This window comes from Ovis canadensis, chromosome 2, assembly GCF_042477335.2.
Source record: "Ovis canadensis isolate MfBH-ARS-UI-01 breed Bighorn chromosome 2, ARS-UI_OviCan_v2, whole genome shotgun sequence".
NCBI classification, from domain to species: Eukaryota; Metazoa; Chordata; class Mammalia; order Artiodactyla; family Bovidae; genus Ovis; species Ovis canadensis.
In genome coordinates this window covers 195,399,358-195,423,479 of record NC_091246.1, presented here as the reverse complement: position 1 = coordinate 195,423,479, position 24,122 = coordinate 195,399,358, and the positions used below count along the sequence as shown (strand labels likewise).

The window sequence follows — 24,122 nt, the reverse complement described above, 5'->3', positions numbered from 1 at the left end:
ATTTCACCAATAACTCAAGCACAAGTAGAGTTTACTGAATATCAAGAGTTACAAGCACCAGGAAAAAGTGTTGGTAAAGCTATTAAAAACAAAACAAAACAACAACAAAAACATCTGAGGGCTTCACAGACGGTGCTAGTGGTAACAAGTCTGCCTGCCAGTGCAGGAGACATGAGATGCGGATTCTGTCCCTGGGTCAAGAACATCCCTTGGAGGAGGGCATCACAACCTACTCCAGTATTTTTGCCTGGAAAATCTCATGAATAGAAGAGCCTGGCGGGCTACAGTCCACAGGGTAGCAAGAGTCAGACACCATTAAAGTGACTTATCACACATGCAAGCTATTATTACTATTATTAATTAATCTGCCCATAAATTTTTCCACTTTGAAACACTTTTTAAAGGAAATTCTATTTTATGGCAACTTGTTACAAATCGCATAAATTTGTATTAGCATCTATCATCAGCTTTCACAGGGAAGTGGTTAAAATCACTGTCTTTGAAGCTTCTCTTGCTGGAAATAAACCCAGATCTTTCTAGTACTTTCTATAGGACCTTGGGCAAAATACCTAACTGTTATGAGATGAATTTTCCTTTTACATAAAATGAGGATAATGATAATACTGATCTCATATAAACAACATAACTTGATTGAATTAATGTGAGAATTAAAAGATTTCCTGTCAAGGGTCAAGCACTTACTATACAGCATGAGGAACTGTATTCAATCTGTAATAACCAACAATAGAAAGTAATCTGGAAAAGAATTCTAAAAAAGAGTATGCACACCCACACACACACACGCATATAAAATTTTGCTGTACTTCTGAAATTAACACACTAAAAATCAACTATACTTCAAAAAAAGAAAAAACAACAACAACAACAACAAGATTTCCTACCCTGAGGTCTTCTGAAGGATTCTTGGCATATTACCTTTGCTGTTTGCAGAATTGTTCTTCCCAGCAGTAACATTTCAATTAAGAGGTTCTTCCAAAATGGTATTTTGCACCTTTATTTTCAACAATTTCTGAATAAAAGCCATAGGGATACTAACTTTGCTAATTTTTTGCAGTCTGAAGCTTGAAATAATTTATATGGATATTTTACTTCAACAACAATTAAACTAAGTAACTTCTCTCTTAAATCCTATAGAAGTTTCCTTCTGGTTTTTAGGTTTTCAGAACACTGGAACTAGATATGTTGTGTCTGTCTTTGAAAAGGACCTTTGATCATTTATAGTTTCATATTCATTTGAAAGGGGGAACAAAAGAAAGAAAGAGAACTTGCTAGAACTAGCTGATCAGTATCTATTTTCATTTTTTTTTTTTTTAGGAAAACTAGTCACTGCACACTTGAATGTGAAATGTGTGTCACCTCTTCTTTGAGTAGGAGGCACATTTCAGCCTCACTGTCTTCAGCATTCTTCTAATTCAGTCAGCATCCTTAAAATATTGTTTACTTTTGTTTATTTGATTTCCTAGATATCTATCCTAGAATGACGGAGCTTTTCTCAGTTATTTCAGTGGCTGTGTTGTATATTCTTCTTACTGTCTCACAAATATATCACCATTTTGTTTATAATTGCCCACGTAAAATTCCCACGGTCAGAGGAGCTGACACGACTGAGAGCTGGACACAACTGAGCACACACACACTTCCTTCAAACTTGAGTCTCCTTGAATTAATCTTTGTTTTTAAGCCAACCCTTGTTGTATGGTACAAACGTCTTCATTCACCGTTTTGATTGTTTAGGGTGAACTTGATATGATTTTGCCTTTCCATTCAGACTTGAGCATATTTCATCATGAGGGTCAGAGGGGAAGATATTGATCATATTGAGTATTTCAGGACACTCATTTGTAGGAAGAAGGAAGGCTTTCAGTATATATGTCAGAAAGCTGCAAATACAGCTTCCTCTACAACATGGGCTCCTATAACACAGAATAGTTGTGATACTGTAAGGGAACCAGATGCACTGAGCTAGTTCTTTCCAGATAGCAATATGACAAATTCACTTTTTTTCTTGTTGTCGTTAAGTCCTGGCTTAAATGACATTATCTCAACAATCCCTGAAAATGAAAGTGAAAGTCTCTCAGTCATGTCCAGCTCTTTGGACCCTATGGATTATACAGTCCATGGAATTCTCCAGGCCAGAATACTGGAGTGGGTAGCCTTTCCCTTCTCCAGGAATAGAACCCAGGTCTTCCGCATTGCAGGCAGATTCTTTACCAGCTAAGCTACAATTAATATGTTTAACATTGCAAACTGTTTTCCTAATCTTTGAACTCCCAACCCCATTACCAACATCAATTTTTGTTATTCTTTCCATAGTCTTTGTTATCTTCTTTCTTACTGTGTAATTCACTAACTTTTTATGGGTATTGCTTATAGATTGTCTCTCCTGCTAAAACACAAGCATCACAAGGGTAGGTGTTTGTTCTTTTCATTAACATATTCCAAGCACTTAAAATGAAGCCTGATATATAATAGACACCAAATAAATATTTGTTGAGTATTTTGGTATATCCTCTAAAAAAAAAGTTTTCCAAGGACATGGAACACATCTTGTCTATTTTTGAATATTTAATGCTAGAGATATAATTCAAACATAAGAGATTTAGCAAATATTTGTTTTCATACAAAAGAGAACACTAGCAATTTACTTCTAAAATTGTTTTACCTTATTGTCCTTTTTGTCAATGTGACTGCTTTCATTTCTTTTATTTGTTTGTGCTTGGAAAATTGGATGTTGAGCCTTTTATTGTTCTTAGTGGTCAAGAAAACTAGGTGTTAGATTGTAAAGTTTCACTTACAGTCTGAATGTCTTGGTCCATCTGGAAACCTGATGAGTTTTCTGATGTCACAGGTGGTCTCCAACTGGTTGAATCTCAGGAGAAAGCTTGCTTTGATGTTAAATGTATGAGGCCCCAGAAACTGCTACGCTGTCTTTCTTTGATCTCATTCTTCTTCTTTTGTCTGGCATTTGCTTGTCTCTTTTACCATCTTTGATGTTACTTCTCTAGCAATGAGTTCCTTCCTCTTTACTGTTTTTTTTCCTCTGGCTCTGTTTGAATTTGAGAGTCTTCTTGTTCTAAAGATTCCTTTTTCTGTCAGACTTGGATTTCTGATACATTTGAAGTTTCTCATTAGTGAATATTTGTCTCACTTTTGTTCTGATAGCCTATTTTGTAATGAAATGTCTGTGAAAAAGAAACCAAACAGCTGTCTTTTTTTTTTTTTTTCGTGCTTTAAAACTTGCACTGGCTTAGTGTTTGTTAAACATAGAGATCATGGCCCTTCTGGAGGAAGGTTTTCAAAGGTGCATGAATTTTTGCCATTTCAAAAGAGACTAGAGAACCCAATTTTCTTGTGGTATCTCTTGATTTTTAAGCATTGGCCTGAATTCAAATAGTTAGAAAAATGCCAAATGGGCCAAATGAGATGAAAGGAAGTGAAAGTTAAGTTGCTCAGTCATGTCCAACTCTTTGCAACCCCATGGACTGTAATCTACCAGGCTTCTCTGTCCATGGGATCCAAATCTTTTCCAGTGTAACCATTCTGTGGCTTCTGCTCTACTGTCTGATTTGATCAATGGCTCAGGTGGGAACTTCTTTGGAACTTCTGATCTTTATTTACTTTTGAAGGGCTGTAGTGCTAATGGTCTCTTAGTTTTGTCCCTACTTTAAGAGGAGGTGATTGGTAACATCTTCAGTTCTTTATTGCTTCCATATGTAACCTACTGTTTCACAAATTATTTCAGCAAGGTACAATTGTCCATTTTTGTTTTGGTAAGGAATAAAAAATAGTCATATCTGACCCAGACGCAGCCCTGTGTTGAATAGAAGGAAACATTGATCCTGAAAGCCCTCCTTATTTACATAAAGCATGTCATTCATGGTCACACTTCCTGCCTGTGTTCCAGATTCCAGTTACCCACCTTCATGCTGGCTTTGGCTCCTGACCAAAATTCAGCTGTTTCCCCTTAACACTTTAGTTGAATCTGCCTTCAGCATCTCTCTTGGAAAACATTTTTTTTTTTAAGAAATAACAATAGTGGTATTTGAATAGGCACATGGAAATATGCTCTATATCACTGATAATTAGAGAAATGCTAATCAAAACTACAATGAGGCATCCATTCACATCAGTCAGGATGGCTAACATCAAAATGTCTACAAGTGATAAATGCTAGAGAGGATGTGGAGAAAAGGGAACCCTGCAGCCATTATGGAGAATAGTATGGGGAGTCCTTAAAAAACTAAAAACAGAGTTTCCATATGACCAAGATATCCTCCTCCGGGACATATATTCAGAGAAAACTATAATGCAAAAAGGAACAGGCATCCCAATTTTCATAGTGGCACTATTCACAATAGCTAAGATGTGGAAGCAACTTTATCAATGGATGAATAAATAAAGATGTGATATATATATGTATATATATGTGATATATATCTGTATAAAGTATTCTGTGATATCCAGCAGAATACTACTAACCCATAAAAAAGAATGAGGCATTGGCATTTGCAGCCACAATGATGCAACTAAAGATTATCATATTAAGTCAGAAGGAAAAAGACAAATACCGTATGATATCACATATATGTGGAATCTAAAATATGACACAAATGAACCGTCTGTGAAACAGAAACAGACTCCACAGACACAGAGAACAGACTTGCGGCTTCCAAGGGGGACGGTCTGGGGGAGGGTTGGAGTGGGAGGTGGGGGTTAGCAGACACAAACTATCACATGGGTAAATGCGTAAAAAAACAAGGTCCCATTCTATAGCACAATAAACTACATTTGGTATCCTAAAATAAACCATAATGGAAAAGAATATTTAAAAAGAATATATATATATGTGTGTGTGTATAACTGAATCACTTTGTTGTACAGCAGTAATTAACACAGTATTGTAAATCAACTATGTTTCAGTTAAAAAAAATATAGTCTCATTTAATGACTCGTTTCATATATTGGGCCCTAGGCTTAGAGTTGGACTGCAAGGAGATCCAACCAGTCCATCCTAAAGGAAATCAATCCTGAATATTCACTAGAAGGACGAATGCTGAAGCTGAAATTCCAATATTTTGGCCACCCGATGTGAAGAATTAACTCATTGAAAAAGACCCTGATGCTAGGAAAGATTGAAGGCAGGAGGAGAAGGAAATGACAGAGGGTGAGATGTTTGGATGGCATCACCAACTTTATGGACATGAGTTTGAGTAAGCTTCAGGAGTTGGTGATGGACAGGGAAGCCTGGCAAGCTGCAGTCCATGGAGTCACAAAGAGTCAGACACAACTGAGTGACTGAACTGAACTGATGCTTAGAGTTTGCTTTCACTATTTTTTTCTCCAGCTGTTAAGTTAGATATTGCTCTTTGCTCCACTTGAAAGCTAAAGAAAATGATAGCATACAGAGATTTAGCAGCTTGACCGAGGTCTTAGTCAACCCATCCAATCCTTCCATCTGGAGTTCCATCTCTTCACCATTATATACATGGCTCCCCGCCAGCTACTTCTATTTCTGGTCCATCGAGGAACCCATGCTGTGAATCATCACCAGGACATGTTGAACAACTGGTCTGGTTGGCCTGAAAGCTTCTCATTTTTTAAACTAAAAGTCCGAGGCTCACTGACTCAGTGTGCCCCTATCCTAGGCAGATTGGCACATACTTGGTGAGCCTTCTGCATTCCCGTCCAAGGGGAAGAAAAGAAGAGATGGACAAGTATAGCAGAAGAAATCCCCAATATCTTGAGAAGATAATCAGCCCCTCCTATTTTCCCTACCAGAACCACCCTATGCTCTCCATCTCCTAGCAAGTTTTCAGCAGGGGCTAGATTCAGAAAATCTTTCTAAGTATTACTGTGAGTGCTGCTCTTGACCCAAATCTAGTCCATTGCTAGTCTAGCCTTCCCTTCTATTAATGTGTATTTTTATAGATAGAGTTTGACTCAGCCTGATTTGCTCAACACATATTTATTTATTTTTGTCTGAATGGGTTTACAAAATTTTTACTTTAGGTTATTAGGATATTATAAATTACCCACCTGCCATTGCAGGAGAAACAATAGACTCAGGCTTGGTCCCTGAGTCGGGAAGATCCCCTGGAGAAGGAAATGGCAATGCGCTCCAGTATTCTTGCCTGGAAAATTCCATGGACAGAGGAACCTGTCATGCCACAGTTCATGGGGTCACAAAGAGTCGGACATGACTGAGCAATTGAACACTCACACATTTGGATATTGAGTTAAATCATGTGTGTCTCAGTATTCAAACAAGAACTCATTGGAAATTCTAACTTCACGTTCATTTTATCCCTGCATCTGCTCAGGCAAGAAGGGTACCTGCTGTGGAACTGACACCCTGGAGGACCCCCTCTGACCATCGTCACATTTTGCCTCATGGGGGCAGTATTTGCAAATCAAGGGGAAATTACTATAGGAAGCTGTTACCACAGTCCTAAACCATTATCTTCCTACCCAGCAACCCAAAATTTTCTTCCTAAACAGTTCTGAAGCTGCTTGGAAGGCCTGAACTGTTCTCCTCCTTGTCCATCTTCCTAAGGGTGAACCATAGACCCACACATGGGCCCCAGGAGTGACCAAGGGACAACAATTTTCACTTTGGACATCCCGCATATGTGGGATGTGGTTTATTTGTCAAAGAAAAAGTAGAACAGATTTTATTCAACATCTTATTATAACTCATGAAGCATTTAGAACTATGGTACCTGGGCCCACATTAGGCCCTAAAGTATTCCAGTGGGGCTTGGCTGATTTTATATTTTATTGAGGGTGACAATCATTTAGCCTAAGTTCAGCCAGCCTCAAAATGTCTTATTAGATCATTAAAACCTACTACCACAACCCTAATAGCAGCTAAAATAACATGATAAGGAATTTATCACTTGTTCTTTTAGCTCCTGTTAATAAAAACAATACTATTTAGGGTATAGTACTGGTATTGAAATATTCTCTTCATCATGTTCAACACAGTTAGTTTGCTTTTCAATATACATATCTTACTGTTACAAAATTGGGGAAGTATGCTATTAGCAAGTTCACAAATCACAAAATCTTAAATTAGAACTGGAAAGAAAAATGACACCAAGGAATGTGTTTTTAAGTCTTGTTTATGTACAGAGGCCAAGATAAGGACCAAAGCCTATGCTTGGATCTTAAGGGATTGTCCCTCCTTCAGAGAGAAAGGTTGGTCACCATGATGACGTCTCGTGATCTATGCAGATCTAGACTTAAACTCTGTTTCTGCTTGTTGTTGTTCAGTTGCTAAGCCATGTCCTATCCTTTGCAGGCCCATGGACTGCAGCATGCCAGGCTTCCCTGTCCCTCATTATCTCCGGGAGTTTGCTCAAACTCATGTCCATTGAGTCAGTGATGCCATCTAACCATCTTATCTTCAGTCACCCCCTTCTCCTCCTGCCCTCAATCTTTCCCAGCATCAGGGTTTTTACTGTTTCTGTTACTGGATGGCTATCGAGAAATAGGAACAGGAGGGTCATTAGTCACTCTTGTCTTTTATGTCTGTGATATAGAACATAATAATCTCCCTCACAAGGCTATTTGAGGGACTGAACAAAATCACAAAATGGCACACAAAATAGGAGCTTGATTGTTTTCTTCCCTTGTTTTGCCCTTATTTCCACCTTGCATCTACTTCTTTTCCTTATTTTATTTTCTTCCATGTATTTTTCTGCATGCAAGATTTTTGCTTTAGCTTTACAACTGCATTTCCAAAATATAAGGAACTAATAACAATTATACTACCACATAATATGGTCTACCAAACACTTTTCCTGGTGCTCTATAGTTATTCTGTTTTGTTGGTTTCTTTTGCTTTTATCTGGTTTATTATTTTCTTTCATCAGTGTATAACTGATTTATGTTATGTTAATTTCTGCTATACAGAAAAGTGATTCAGATATCTATATGTCTACATGCATACTTTTTCATATTATTTTCCATTCTGGTTTATCATAGGATATTAAACATAACTCCCTGTATGGTAGGACCTTGTTGTGTACCCATTCTATATATAATAGTTTGCATCTGCTAATCCCAACCTCTTACTCCTTCTCTACCCTATTCCTTCCCTCCCCCCAGCATCCACAAGCCTGTTCTCTATATTTACTGATCACTAAATAAATAGTTGTTTTAACTCTGGCCAGTACTTTAATCGAGCCTGAGCTCTAGGAAAGGTCCCCTGGTGTCACTCTAAAGTAAGGGCAGCAAGGGATGGTCTCTGAGTATAGGAACCATTAGGAACTTCTCTTGGGAAGAAAATTAAGGTGTTAGTTGATATTTTTATAATTCATAGAAATAAACTTTTAAAATTTATTTAACAAATATTTATTGTGTGTTATGTAGCAGATACAACATTACAGAAACAAAGTAAAAAAAGAAAGTCTTGAGTCTTATGATGAGCTTAAGTACTATGGCCAGTTTGGGTATGAAGAGTTAGAGAGTTAAAAATAAGCCAAATTTATTTATAATATAAAACCAACAATAACAACAACAAAAAACCAACAGAGACCTACTGTATAGTACAAGTAACTAAATATTTTATAAGAACCTATAAGGGAAAACATCTGAAAAAGAACATATATGTACACATATATTATGCATAACTGTGTCACTTTGCTGTAAGCAGCAATTAGCACAACACTGATCATCACCTATATTTCAGTAAAAAATAAATATACAATGTGATGAAAAATTAATAAATGAAATAAAATTTTTCAGCTTCAAAAATATATACATATATGTATAGCTGAATCACTTGCTGTACACTTGATAGTAATACAACACTGTAAATCAAAAGTACTTTAAAAAATAAACTTGATAACATAAGCAATGGGTATTTTTGAAGAAAAACCATGAATAAGAATAAATTGGAGGATGCAAATTTAGAAGTAAACATGTGGATTACCTTTTAAGTCATGAATTCATTCTATTGCCTCAGTTTCTTCTCAAAATATGTTTTTGCAAGTGGTACAAAATGAAAAAAGTTGCAGAAGAGTACACAGCAAAGAACGAAGCATTTTTCTTTGATGATCCCATGTTCTTCTGATCTGCTTATCCCTACCCTTACAGATTTCTGTGGATCTGTGCACTTTTAAGTCTATATACTCTTTTCTATTTTTTTAAGCACAGATACTGTTTACACTGCACTGCACACTGATTTTCCTTTTCACTGAACAATCTATAGTGAAGATGGTTCCACATCAGAACATAGAGGGCTGCCTCATTCTTTTTAATCGAAGCATAATACTTCCATACAGGTTTGTCAAGCACACACACAAAACAAGGTGAACCCCAGGCAAAGGCCTGGTGGATCCACATGTAGATGAAAGGTGCCACTGTGAGATTTGGATGATATGTGACTTACACAGACAGTAAAAGGAAGAGGAGCCAAACAGTGAAGCTCCCAGTCCCATAGACCAAAACTGATGACACTAAATGTGATGGCAGATGACCACAGTGTGAGCTGTGGCAGTCTTCATTGCTATAGATCTACCTGTAGGCTTCAGCTTAAAACTAGCAGGGTACTGTGGGCCTTCTGAGAACAGAACTTTTTATTTGGTTCCTAGTTTCCTGATTACAGGAAATAGGCTTCATTCAGCCTCCATTATGTTCCAAGTTCCAATGGGCAGGTTCAAACAGTTGTTAATCAGGGAAGAAAGAGGATGCAGAGATAAGGGAGGAGCAGTCAAGAAACCTTAGTGCAGCCTTGAGGTTCCTCCTCAAGTTGGTTGTTCAGTCACTAAATCATGTCCACCTCTTTGCAGCCTCATGGACTGTAGCACGCCAGGTTCCTCTGTCCTCCACTATCTCCCAGAGTTTGCTCAAATTCATGTCCACTGAGTTGGTTGTTCAGTCGCTCGGTCATGTCTGACTCTTTGAGACCCCACGGACTGCAGCATGCCAGGTTTCCCTGTCCTTCATCGTCTCCTGGAGCTTGCTCAAACTCCTGTCCATGACTTGGTGATGCTACCGCCTTCTCCTTTGCCTTTAAGCTTTCCCAGCATCAGAGTCTTTTCCAGTGAGTTAGCTCTTCATATTAGGTGGCGAAAGTATTGGAGATTCAGCTTCACATAGTCTTTCCAATGAATATTCAGGGTTGATTTCCTTTAGGATTGACAGGTTTGATCACCTTGCAATCCAAGAGACTCTTGAGTCTTCTCCAGCACCATGATTTGAAAGTATCAATTCTTCAGTGCTCAGCCATCCTCATGGTCTAACTCTCATATCCTTATATGACTGCTGGAAAAACCATAGCTTTGACTATATGGACCTTTGCCAGCAAAGTGGTATCTCTGCTTTTTAATAGCTTTGTCATAGTTTTCCTTCCAAAGAGCAAGCCTCTTTCGTCTTCAAGATTTAATTTGGTGTGGATGTACAGAGGCCAGATTCAACATCAAGCTAAGCAATTCTATGTGATGCAAATCTATTCTAAAAGGGCACAGCAGAAAGCCTCAAGCATCCTTAGAACCTAGAGAGTGAGAAGAAATTGCATCAGAATAGACTTCTATGAGGCAGAGAGACAAGTGGGCAATGGCCTTGGAACCAGTAATTGCAGGCCTCCAGCCTCTTGTGTCTCAGGAAGATCCAATGTGTCCTGCCAAGATCCACATCAGCTGTGTTGCATGGCTTTGGCTGCTTTCCAAGTGGACAGTGTGAGACCACTGGGGCACCCTGGCAGAGCTGTTTCTCTACAGAGCTTACCGGAATTTTTAATTAACACTCTTCTGATGAACTTTTGGGGGAATTTTCAACTTTTTGTTATTCCTGACATATAACCCATTGCACACATTTGCTTATAATTGTAGGATAAATTCCTAGAAATAGAATTGCTGAATTGAAGGGCACTCAGTTAAATTTTGACAATAAGCCTTTTCTATGATATCATATTAATTATATTCCCACAAACAGTGGATTAAATCATTCTGGTGCCTTCATTTCTGTGACAACACTTAATGTTTGTGTTCCCTGCAGTCTAAGTTTAAAATATCATTTTAGCATGAATTTGCGTTCCTTTTTATGAGTAAGACGGAGCATCATTTTATATAATTGAAAGCAGCCTATATTTTTTATATATTCATATTCTTATTCCATTGAGTCACTATTTTAAAAATTATTTGTGGGGGCTTTTTATTCATTAATTAAATGTTGAAATGCTTTTCCAAGTTTTTGGGAGGATGATATCATTATATCATATTTTTAGTGGAAGTTCATGTGGCTTTAAAAAATTACTTTATGTGTAAAATTTTTCATATGTTTTATTTCTAGAGTTTTAAAATTTATGTCATACTTGGAAAGATCTCCCATAACTTTTGACTATAAAAGTACTATCACATATTTTTTATCAAATTCAGTAAAACTTATTTTTGAAGATGTGTAGATAATGTGTTTTTAAGTGCTTAGATGACTTAAAGAAGCTTTAACAAAGAATTGTCATTGAAATACATTCTTTTCATTTTTAAAAATTCTTTTTTATCATTTATGTTGTGATAATACATAGTACATGTAAAAATATGCTTTTAATAGTTTTGGTACGGTTAAGGTGGCTATGTAGAAAAGGATCACTAGTCCTTTTGATAAGAAAAGACTTCTTAGGTTACAGACTCTCAGAGAAATGGAATCTCACTAAGATCCTAAAAAAAAAAAAACTCTTCTCTTAAACCCTTGTGCTCTAGGCTGAAAGTAAAATTAATTGCTATGGTTTGTCTCAGAAGCATTTGGGAGAAAAATCACATGGGCTGGATGAGCTGTGATAACATTCCAGTGAGAAGTAAAGGATCTACATTCTTTCTGCTTATTTTTTTGGCAGAAGGTTCTATGAGCCCCTGTCTATGTGTGCCTTCCAAGTGAGAGGAGAATCTGACAACTGTATACATGTAATAGAGGCAAATTCCCTACTCGATGCTTTACAGAAAGGCCCTGTGTCACTTGACTGATATCCTTGACATAATCTAAGATGGAGGAATGAAAGCTATCATATTTTCTTCCCAAATATTAACACATCATGCTAAAATTTGAAGAGGAACATAGATTTGTAGACTGTAATTGTCCCTGATGAAGAATTTGATAGGGCACAGCTCTGGAGAAGTAGGACTTATACTGAAAATGGGTCACTGGAACTCAGGGATCTGAGTTCAATCATTCTTCTACCAGTGTTAGCAAGACTCAAACACATACAGCAGATATCCTGTTATATAACTAACATCAGTTCAGTTCAGCACCTTTCAGTCGCTGAGTCATGTCTGACTCTTTGTGACCCCATGAATCACAGCACGCCAGGCCTCCCTGTCCATCACCAACTCCTGGAATTCACTCAAACTCATGTCCATCGAGTCTTTGATGCCATCCAACCATCTCATCCTCTGACATTTCTTTCTCCTCCTGCCCTCAATCCCTCCCAGCATCAGAGCCTTTTCTAATGAGTCAGCTTTTCATACGAGGTGGCCAAAGTATTGGAGTTTCAACTTCAGCATCAGTCCTTCCAATGAACACCCAGGATTGACCTCCTTTATAATGGACTTGTTGGACCTCCTTGCAGTCCAAGGGACTCTCGAGAGTCTTCTCCAATACCACAGTTCAAAAGCATCAATTCTTTGGCACTCAGCTTACTTCACAGTCCAACTCTCACATCCATACATGACCACCGGAAAAACCATGGCCTTGACTAGATGGACCTTTGTTGGCAAAGTAATATCTCTGCTTTTGAATATGCTGTCTAGGTTGGTCATAACTTTTCTTCCAAGGAGTAAGCATCTTTTAATTTCATGGCTACAATCATCATCTGCAGTGATTTTGTAACCCCAAAAAATAAAGTCTGACACTGTTTCCACTGTTTCCCCATCTATTTCCCATGAAGTGATGGGACCAGATGCCATGATCTTCGTTTTCTGAATGTTGAGCTTTAAGTCAACTTTTTCACTCTCCTCTTTCACTTTCATCAAGAGGCTTTTTAGTTCCTCTTCACTTTCTGCCATAAGGGTGGTGTCAGCTGCATATCTGAGGTTATTGATATTTCTCCTGGCAATCTTGATTCCAGCTTGTGCTTCTTCCAGCCCAGAGTTTCTCATGATGTACTCTGCATAGAAGTTAAATAAGCAGGGTGACAATATACAGCCTTGACAGACTCCTTTTCCTATTTGGAACCAGTCTGTTGTTCCATGTCCAGTTCTAACTGTTGCTTCCTGACCTGCATGCAGATTTCTCAAGAGGCAGGTCAGGTGGTCTGGTATTCCCATCTCTTTCAGAATTTTCCACAGTTTTTTGTGATCCACACAGTCAAAGGCTTTGGCATAGTCAATAAAGCAGAAATAGACGTTTTTCTGGAACTCTCTTGCTTTTTCCATGATCCAGCAGATGTTGGCAATTTGATCTCTGGTTCCTCTGCCTTTTCTAAAACCAGCTTGAACATCTGGAAGTTCACGGTTCATGTATTGCTGAAGCCTGGCTTGGAAAATTTTGAGCAATACTTTACTAGCATGTGAGAGGAGTGCAATTGTGCAGTAGTTTGAGCATTCTTTGGCATTGCCTTTCTTTGGGATTAGAATGAAAACTGACCTTTTCCAGTCCTGTGGCCACTGCTGAGTTTTTCATATTTGCTGGCATATTGAGTCAGCACTTTCACAGCATCATCTTTCAGGATTTGAAATATCTCATCTGGAATTCCATCACCTACACTAGCTTTGTTCATAGTGATGCTTTCTAAGGCCCACTTGACTTCAAATTCCAGGATGTCTGGCTCTAGGTGAGCGATCACACCATCGTGATTATCTGGGTTGTGAACCTCTTTTTTGTACAGTTCTCCTGTGTATTCTTGTCATCTCTTCTTAATAGCTTCTGCTTCTCTTAGGCCCATACCATTTTTGTTCTTTATCGAGCCCATCTTTGTATGAAATGTTCCTTTGGTATCTCTAATTTTCTTGAAGAGATCTCTAGTCTTTCCCTAGGTTCTGATTAATAGACAACATTGTTATAAAATACACCATAAATTCTCTGTCATTAAAAAGTATACAAATGACACATACTGGAGAGGATGTGAAGAAAAGAGAACCCTCTTATGCTGTCATGGGAACATAAATTGGTGTAGCCACTATGGAAAACAGTATGGAGGTTCCTTAAAAAGTTAAAAATATAGCTACTATATGATCCGTCAATCCCACTCCTAGGAATCAGTTCAGTTCAGTCATTCAGCTGGGTCCGACTCTTTGTAACCCCATGGACTGCAGCATACCAGGCCTCCCTGTCCATCACTAACTCCCAGAGTTTACTCGAACTCATGTCCCGACAGTGCTGCCATCCAACCATCCCTTCCTCTGTCGTTCTCTTCTTCTCCTGCCTTCAATCTTTCCCAGCATCAGGGTCTTTTCCAGTGAGTCAGGTCTTCACATCGGGTGGCTAAAATATTGGAGTTTCAGCTTCAGCATCAGTCCTTCCAATAAATATTCAGGACTGATTTCCTTTAGGATGGACTCATTTTCCTTGCAGTCCAAAGGACTCTCAAGAGTCTTCCCCAACACCACAGTTCAAAAGCATCAATTCTTCAGCACTCAGCTTTCTTCACAGTTCAACTCTCACGTCCATACATGACTACTGGAAAAACCATAGCTTTGGCTAGACAGACCTTTGTTGGCAAAGTAATGTCTCTGTTTTTTAATATGCTGTCTGGGTTGGTCATAATATTTATTCTAAGGAGCAAGCATTGTTTAATTTTATGACTTCAGTCAGCATCTGCAGTGATTTTTGAGCCCCCCAAAATAAAGTCTGTCACTGTTTCCATTGTTTCCCCATCTATTTCCCATGAAGTGATGGGACCAGATTACATGATCTTAGTTTCCTAGGAGTATATCTGGGGAAAACCATAGTTGAAAAAGATACATTCACTCCAGTGTTCACTGCAGCACTATTCACAGTAGCCAAAACATGAAAGCAACCTAAATGTTCATTTTGTGATACATATATGCAATGAATATTACTCAGCCATAAAAAAAAAGAATGAAATAATACCATTTGCAGCAACATGGATGAACGTAGGGATTATCATACTAACTGAGGTATGTTAAAAAGACAAAGACAAATACCTTATGATATCACTTACATGTGGAATCTAAACTATGATGCAATAGAACTTATTTACAAAACAGAAACAGACTCACAGACATAGAAAACAAGCTCATGGTTACCAATAGGGAAAGGAGGAAAAGGGATAAATTAAGAATTTGGGATTAATATATACACCACTAAATATAAAATAAATAAATAACAAAGACCTACTGTATAGCACTTGAAACTATATTCAATACCCTGTAATAAACCATAATGGAAAAGGATATGAAAATGAATATGTTATAACTGAATTGTATGAATATGTTATAACACATTGCTGTATACCAGAAAGTAACACAAAGTTGTAAATCACGTATTACTTCAATTTCAAAAATAGACCTTATTCAGATATCCTGTTTAGCAATAATGATGCTCATATTGCTTCTGGGCAACTAAAGTTAAGAGTTTTCACTTTCCAGGTTTTTTCCAACTATTTAGGGGTGAAGTGGGGATTACGACACAGGCTCCTTTCTCTCCACACAGCCTTGAAGGTGAATCTTCGAGGCTGGATAGCTCCAGTTATCTCAGAGACTTCTCCAACACCTAACTCTCTTGAGCCAGTGCAGCCATTCTAATGTCATCGTTATGGCCAGTCTGTCTTCTTTTATATTCATGTGAGCACACTGGCTGCATCCTTGGAAGGGGTTTGGCTTATCTGAAGCAGAGGTGCCTCATAGAAATAGTTCAAGGTGTTTTTTCCCTAGCAAATACTTTTTACAAGGTACCAAAGAATTCAAGAATTTCTAGAAGAAATCTATTTCAATTTCATAAATTAAACAACATCATTGGATTTCTCTTATAAATACTGACATTCACTTTAATGCTACTATGCTGTAATTTCATACAGATTCTCTATATTGGAGACCACGGATAGGTAGAGATTAACCTGAAAATAAATGTTAAATCGGGCAACTGGGTGAATTTTAGAATCACCTCTCAGGCCATTAGAAGTCAAGTATTTGGGGAATTACTGAAACTTGATTTTGTGGTTTTTTTTTGTTGGCCTCAAGTTCAAAAAAGATCTAAGATAATTTCAACATTATGTGTATTTTTTGTGTTTTCAATCACTTAAATGATGTTGTCAAAGGAGAATAATTGATAGTCATAGATTTCTAGTTATCAGCAACTTAAAAAACAAAAACAAAAACTACCTACCTGATATATTGCATCCTGAGTCAAAGAGTGACAAATTTTTTTGAAGTTAATGAATAGCATAACTTATCAACAGTATGCTAAACAAAGTTAAGATCAAAAGAGGAGATCTTTCTTATAATTCATAATAGTGATGGGGGAAAAAAAAAAGTCAGATCCTAAGTTTCAGTCATTTAACTCCACCTCCACTGTTCTAGTATATATCCGCTGTCGACTGACATTGTCTCCTAACAGGGTTTCCAACCATCTGTCCATCAACCATCCACCTACAGACAGATCTAGGCTATGGAGTAACTTCAGAGCTACCTTCAGAGTCACGGCTCTAAAATAGTTGTTCTCAAACATTAGGGTGCATCAGAGTCTCCTAGAGGATTTTTAAAAACTGAATGATTGAAGCCATCTTTCCTGAGTTTCTGATTCTGTGGGTTTGCATGAGACTAGGGTACTTTCATTTCTAACAAATTTCTAGGGTAAATTAATAGGACTGGCCCCTGAAACAAACGTTCAGAATGACTCCTCTAAACATAAGTCTGGCCGTGTCACTACTTTGCAAAAGGTCATTCTCTTCTGCCTCATGTGATGTGTTGATAAATGTTCAAAATCTGGCTGTTCAGGGTATAGTACATACACATAGATACACACACACACACACATCTCTGTACATGCATGTGTGTGTGGGAACATGAATGCATTCAGATATTATGTTATTTTACTGATATGAGTGTTGTGCAGACAATTTACAAATAATAGTAAAATATACAATAAATTATATTATAAATTCCATAAACCAACTGATTTTTATAGACTGCTTTTGTTGATTTTTCACTGAACTATTTTATCCATAATCACATACAGTCTCTGTCACATATTATTCTTTTTCTCTTAATTTTTTAAACAACACTTGACAGGCTGAAGGCAACAGGCTTCAAGACAAACTTGCCCTGCAGGATGTGGTTTTTCCAATCTCTGGTCTAGAGAATCAGCAAAGAAATACATCAACCCCTGATTTACAGGACTTGCCAATATCTGTGGTATAAATATTCCCGCCATGATGAATTTCAAACTATCAAAGGGATGTCACTCAACTTGGAGTTGGGAAGAGAGGCACTGTAGCAATCAAATAGACTGTATCTCTACCACACAGACACAACAGAAGTAAATAACCTCAAATACATATAGATAGATGGAAATAGATAGATATATTAAAGTAATTAGGAATAAATGAATTAAATGAATTTAGTACCTTTTAAAAATACTTTGATGGATTATAAGTTTATATAACTGAATCTTTCATAATGACTGCATGATTGCCTTGTAAGTTTCTGAGTCACCACCATATTTGCCAAAATATTTTCTCCAGGCTCACAGCTCAGGCTCTCTCCATGGGCTCCTTCACGGTTAGCTACCTAGACTTAGATGGAGGTGAGGAGATGCTCAAACGTAAGATTTGTCAAGGTCCCACATCTTCTCACCTGCTCATTCGCTTACTGATTTTCTTACTGATCTTCTTACTGATCCTGAGTAAGAAGCTCAAGGGTTTATAGGGACAGAAAACTCACCTCATAGTCAATGTCCAGGGCATCTGCCTCGCCCTTGGTGCGGAAGTGCTGCGTGTGCCTGTCCACGGTGAAATTCACGTGTTTGCCAACTCGCTCCAGGAGAACAGAGTGCCAGTGCTGGTCATCCAGTAGGCTCCCCAGGGTGGCTGAGGGTGGGCTGCTGCTGAGACGAGGTTTGCTGTCATCTGTGAAGGGAACAGGAAGAAAAGATGGCATCTGTACCCCCAGGGAAGCCTGCAGTGCTATAAATAGAATAATCTGCAAGCAAGGCCAACTCTCTCTATCCAAAGTAAAGGATGATTCTCTCTCCACAGACCCAGAAATGTCCTGGGCTTGGGATGGAATACCAACTTTTCCCCACAGATTCCAGGACCAAGTTCTCCATCAACTGACATCTACACTCCCTTTTAGACATGAAAGAACATGTTTCTAGGTCTGGTGCAATTACATACTAAGAGAAATCAGATCTTGATAGCTGTATGCATAATATTGAAAATAGAACTCATCACATTTAGAAACAATGCATATTCTTTGCACTTGACTGGCTCTTGAAAGGAAAAAGTGAATCTTGAGTTGTACTTTAGCAGAAGAGTGAATGCTGGACAAGTAGAGGGAAGACAGTGGGCCCACTGACTTAGGTAAATATGTAGGCAAAGGCAACGGAGAGAAAATGATCATTTTGGCTGCAATTTTCAAATTCCTACTCTATCGAGGGCATTTAAGTACAGATTGTATAATCTCCAAGTTCAATGTTCTAAGGCAAAATGATTATCTGCATTTAGCAAATTATGAAGCTGAGGTCTGGTGAGGTTAAGCATTTCTAGGCAGAGATGTATCCAGGGCTCAAATTCAGATCCAGTCAGATTTTTGACTCTGATCGTGGCATGGGTCATTCAGCCCAAGCTGAGTTTGGAACACACCTCTTGGGAGGATGTGAGAGGTACATTTTTCAATCAAGTGCCTCTGGTTCCCCTTCTCTTCATCTTCCCTCCAATTTTATGGTGCTCCTGCCTGTATCCTCTGTCAAAAAGATTAGAGATTTACTTTTTTTTCTTTCGTACAGAATGGCTCAAACTTAGCAAAATGAACAGTTCAATGCAACTAATTTTACTTATATGTAAATCTTCCAATTTTTCAGTATTTTATGTATTTGGTACCCTTAGTAACTGGAAGCTAAATGTCTCTCTTGTCTCTCCCAAAATGTAGAACAGCTGCAGCAGCCAGCTCCACAGCGTGGCAATCAGGGGGCAGAAGCTGCCATTTCCCCTGTGGGTTGCTCACACCCACCTCCATTCTGGTCCCAAGTCACTGCTTCCTGCACAAAATAACACTTTGTTGCTTCCTATGGGGGTGGGGGAATGGTATCCAACTGATTGTAATTGAAAAATAAGAGCTGATGAGTTCATAGCTGACTTTAATTGATTTGTTCAATGACATATTGATTTGTTCCACATCCTTTGAGTTCTTACAATGTGTCAAATTACGCAGATCCATTATTATATCTTTTACTTTTTCTTCCTTCTCCCTCCATCCCTTCCTTCCTTCCTCCCTCTCTTCCTTTCTTCCTTCCTTTCCTTTTTCTATCAATCCACCCATAAAATGGTACTGATAGCTATCTGTCTTGCTTACAGTGACAAATGCTGAACACAGGAGATAAAGAATTAAAAGGCACACTTTCCTCTCTGAAGGTTTTAACATGGAGATACAATAGGTGAGTTGATAAGAAAAGCATGCTGCTTGTATTAACAGCAGTTAAGACAAGGAACCAAGAAAATGCAGGGTAGGAAGCTGTGGATGTTACATTATAGAGAGGGGCCAGGCCTGAAATTTGGCCAGAACAAGGAGCATTTTTACCTAACCAGGAAAAGCACCTGCCAAGACTAGGGGTTCAGGAGAACCCCACAGAGGGATTCCATGCAGCAGAGTGCTATGACCATGGGGGGTTGGCTGCTGCCATCTAGGGTCAGTTGCTAGTGTGAGCTGATTTACAGCTTGCGTTTTACCTTTAAGAAATGGGAGCCACTGGCAAATTATTAAGTCAGGGGTTACTGGCTCAGATTAACATTTTAAGGAAGTTATTTTGGCAGCTATATGGGAATTTGGCAAAGAAGGCAATGGCACCCCACTCCAGTACTCTTGCCTGGAAAATCCCATGGACAGAGGAGCCTGGCAGGCTGCAGTCCATGGGGTCGCTAAGAGTCGAACACAACTGAGCGACTTCACTTTCACTTTTTACTTTCATGCATTGGAGCAGGAAATGGCAACTCACACCAGTGTTCTTGCCTGGAGAATCCCGGGGACGGGAGCCTGGTGGGCTGCCGTCTATGGGGTCGCACAGAGTCAGACACGACTGAAGCGACTACTGAAGCGACTTAGCAGCAGCAGCAGCATGGATATTTGATTAGAAGGCAAGGCTGGCAGGAAAACTGGCAGTTGTGTGGATGGAGGATGAGGAGCATAGGCAAAGAGAGCACAAGAAGGGCGGATTTACAGGTGGTAAGAGGCTGTTGACATATGGTAGCCTAGAATGTCATTTGGATACTGGAGTGGACATAAAAAAAGAAAGACTTATTGAGAAATGACTTTTTTTTTCTAAGGAAATTCTTGTTTTATTTATGTATTTATATGGATTCCTTACACAAATAACATTCTTGTTCTCCTAAGGGTGTCTTCTATAAATTGGAATGGCCGAGGAAAAGCATTGCCTAATTTTGACTTGATTATACACCTTCAAAAGAGAAAGAGGGAGTGAAGAGAAAAGCGTTGTAAAGTCTTCGACTCTGGGGCTCAGCACGTACAACAGACGTCTCAGACTCGAGATTCATCCGGGTTGTCGGGTAGTTCCAACGCCGAGGGAAGACTAGACACGCCACCCCACCCCACCCCACCCCACCCCACAGAGAGAATTTCTACAGCTACTCTATCACGGTGCTCCAGCTAAAGCATAGGTTTCAAACTACAGAGTTTAAACTTAACATCTAAAATTTTAACCTGTAGCATTTCTGCAACAAATAAGCTCAGAGAGCTCATCTCAGAAGAAAAATTAAAGAACTATTGCTCTGATGAATGAAAAGTCTGGCTGTCGCTCTTGCTCCGCCCGACTTCCAGGCTCAGGCAGACACGTAAGGGGGCGGCGGCTCCTTGGTGGCGCTATTCACAGTGGCCTCATCATACGGGGGTAACAGCACCCTAGGGTCGTTGCTGGTAACATAAACCAGGACATCGGAGGAGTTCCTGCCATTGATATATCGGTAGCAGTTCCAAACACAGCTAATCAAGTAACCCTTAAAAGCCAAGATAATGCTGATAAACAGAAGAATAATGAGGACCAAACAGGTAGGATTCACTGACATGATATCATCTTTGTAAGGAAAATCAGGAGGCAGCTGTCGTATGTATTCCTGGATGGAGTTTGGATAAACAAGTATGGTGACCGCAACCAAGGTGTTCAGGGCAAAATCAAAGATCTGGTAGCAGAAGAATGGGATGATCCAGGCTGCACGTTGCTTATATGCTCCGTACATAGCCATGGCACAGATGAGGATCATGAGAACAGAAATCGCGATGGCAATGCACATGTTGGCATCATCCATGAACTCAAAGTCACCCCCGAGTTCAGAACTTGAAAAGTGGTAATGATCTGGATCAGCCAGGGCGCTCAACAGAATCAGCAGTATCACAGCATTGAGGATCAGGTACCAGACGCCGAGCAGGATGCTGCCGGTGCGGACATGGCAGCAGAGGCAGCAGCTTTTGGAGTAGAACCGCGTCCAGGGGGCCACCATCTTCATCGCTCGGGCCGCGGGCGCAGTGGCGCGACTCTGCGCCCAAGTTCGCAAGAGCTTCGGCCGTCGGTCCTGCGCACCGTGCGGCTGTCGCCGGCCCCCCTCTCCCCGGCTACCCTCGCTCCCTCTTCCTGGCTCCCGTCCGCCGCCCACCGGCCCCGGGCCCCGCACCTCCCCGCGCGAAGAGCTAGCAGCTGGAACCTCTGCCGGATCCCGAGCTCCGAGAGATGACTTTAAGGAAGTTTGCTCCAGCAAGTGGATGAAAAGCACTACCAGTCAAAACAAAGAAACATAAAAAACTTGTGTCTTCCTCTCTCCCCCTCCCTCTTCTACACACACACACAGAATCAAATTTTATTTATAAAATAAAACATGCCCAAGGACTAACGACTGGTTGAAGGAGACTTACTGTGTTTTATAAACTATTAGTTATAAGTTAATATACCCCAATAAATTTAATATTAGAGCTTTCACTTTAAATTTGATATGCCCTTCCTTTTTCCTTAAAAAGTTAAAAAGGAATTTAAGAATTTACTAGTATGTAAAAAACATTAAACATTTGAAACTGTAAAACCAATGAAAGTCACAAAAAGAAAAAGTAAAGGAATCATATCTTTTCCTCCTACTTATTTGTTATTATGTGTTGTTTGGGTGGATTTTAGTGGTATTTTGATTTTTTTAATAGAGAAAAACAAGGATTAAAATTAAATACTTTGATATTTTCTACACTTTTATTCCTGCTTCAAAAGATGAGTTTAATTATGAAGAGGTCAAACTGACTGTAATTTTAGTTTTTATTCTTTTTCTTTTCTTTATACATTTTAGAGTATAAATATTTTGGATATTAAGAAACAAAACTAAACTTCATTAAAAGCATAATCCTTGACCTACATGTCTAACTATATGACTGATGTGTGAATTATTGAATATCTCCTGCATTACAAGTATATTTTTAATTTAAAAAATGGCAGACATGAACATATTTTACCCTCTCCATGAATCATTTTATGTTAATGCTCAGAAATCTTTGTTTTGTTTTAATCATTATCATACCCAACTACTTTGCAACCCCCTAGACTGCAGGTGCACTGGGTTCCTCTGTCCATAGGATTTCCCAAGCAAGAATACATGTATTGAAAGAAATTGAGTGGAAATCAGTCCGCTTTAACAGTTGGATAAACAGGAAACTCTGCTATTCATCAAGTAGGATGTTTCGAAATATATCTATATAAGATGCAACTATGAAGAAAAAAGATTAGTCCTAGAAAAGTTTCCATTTTACCTAGAAGTGTTCATTATTAGAAATTACACACACAAAAAAAAACTTCATTTTCAAAAGATGATCAAACTCTTCATTCTGTAATATATACTTCAAGTCATATCTCAGTGACAATTATGGTTCAACCACAAGTTTTAACTAGTTTCCGATTTATTAAGGCAAGATAAAAACACCTATGGGTAATTGTGGAGGACACAAAGACAATAAAAATCCACAGATGGTGTCTTTTAGGCCAGAAACACATTAGAGAAAAAAAATGAATTACTTATTAAATTAAAACTTGTTTTCATGTAGTTTGAGGTAGTTAAAATGAAACTGTGTAATTATTCAAAACCCTAAGGCGTACAAAAAATTTTACAGGAAGTTTAAAATATCTGCAAAACATTTCTAACTTGCTCTTCTCCTCCTCCTCCCCTACCCTACCCCAAACATACTATTGATAAGCATATCAAATTCTTCACCCTTGGAACTAGCTTTTTTCTGGATCTTTAGCATGTATATTGTTGCATTTTCACTTCAAAATCTCCTTTGATTAAATCACCTTGATTGGTCTTAACAGTTTAAATATGGATGGCACTTTACCTTTCACAATCTGTAGACTTCATATAGCTTGAACAAATGATAACATAAACTTTCAATATTGTATTTCAACAAAAAGTCACTCTTGGAAAGATTTGTTGTTGATGAGCTAGAGGGCCATTCCCATGGAGGTCCCCAATGCCTTCATCCACTTGATCTTTAGGATTAACTTTCTCACATTTAGTTGTTCAGGCTATCAATGTTGGTATTCACTTGTATTTTTAAGCTTCTTTTTTGTTAAAGTGAGGTAAGCATTTTACACAGGTTGTTTTTGTTATTCCTGAACACAGCCTTACAAAAAGCTTCACCTCAGTGAAGCCACAGGATATACCCAAGATCACAAAGAATTAAGGTTATACCCTGAGCTATGACTCCAAAGCTAAATACTCTTACTACTTACTCCTATTGGAAAAATTGATACCTTTATTCCTTATGTTCTGGCCATCTGCCTCCCACCATACACACATGTGAGTTTACTTAGCTTACTAAGAATACCAGGAAAGGGATTTGATGGATCAGCAAGCAGAGAGTTGTGGAAAAGGAAAATGCGACAACCCAAAGAGGGAAGGACATGATGTAGAAGGTGAAGGCAAATTTCCCTCTCTAGTTTATCCAGGATTA

At 38.6% G+C, this 24,122-nt stretch overlaps 1 protein-coding gene and 1 pseudogene across 2 annotated transcripts in view; both read right to left on the bottom strand.

Annotated features, from left to right (window-relative positions):
* The window catches only part of CNTNAP5 (contactin associated protein family member 5), a 1,084,456-nt gene that overhangs the window by 551,680 nt on the left and 508,654 nt on the right, over positions 1–24,122 (bottom strand). For both annotated transcript variants that reach the window (XM_069579468.1, XM_069579469.1), the window contains exon 6: positions 17,859–18,043. In XM_069579468.1, the coding sequence (XP_069435569.1) occupies positions 17,859–18,043 (185 nt within the window). The remainder of the gene's footprint in view (positions 1–17,858; positions 18,044–24,122) is intronic.
* LOC138434702 (lysosomal-associated transmembrane protein 4B pseudogene) lies at positions 20,755–21,773 on the bottom strand (annotated as a pseudogene).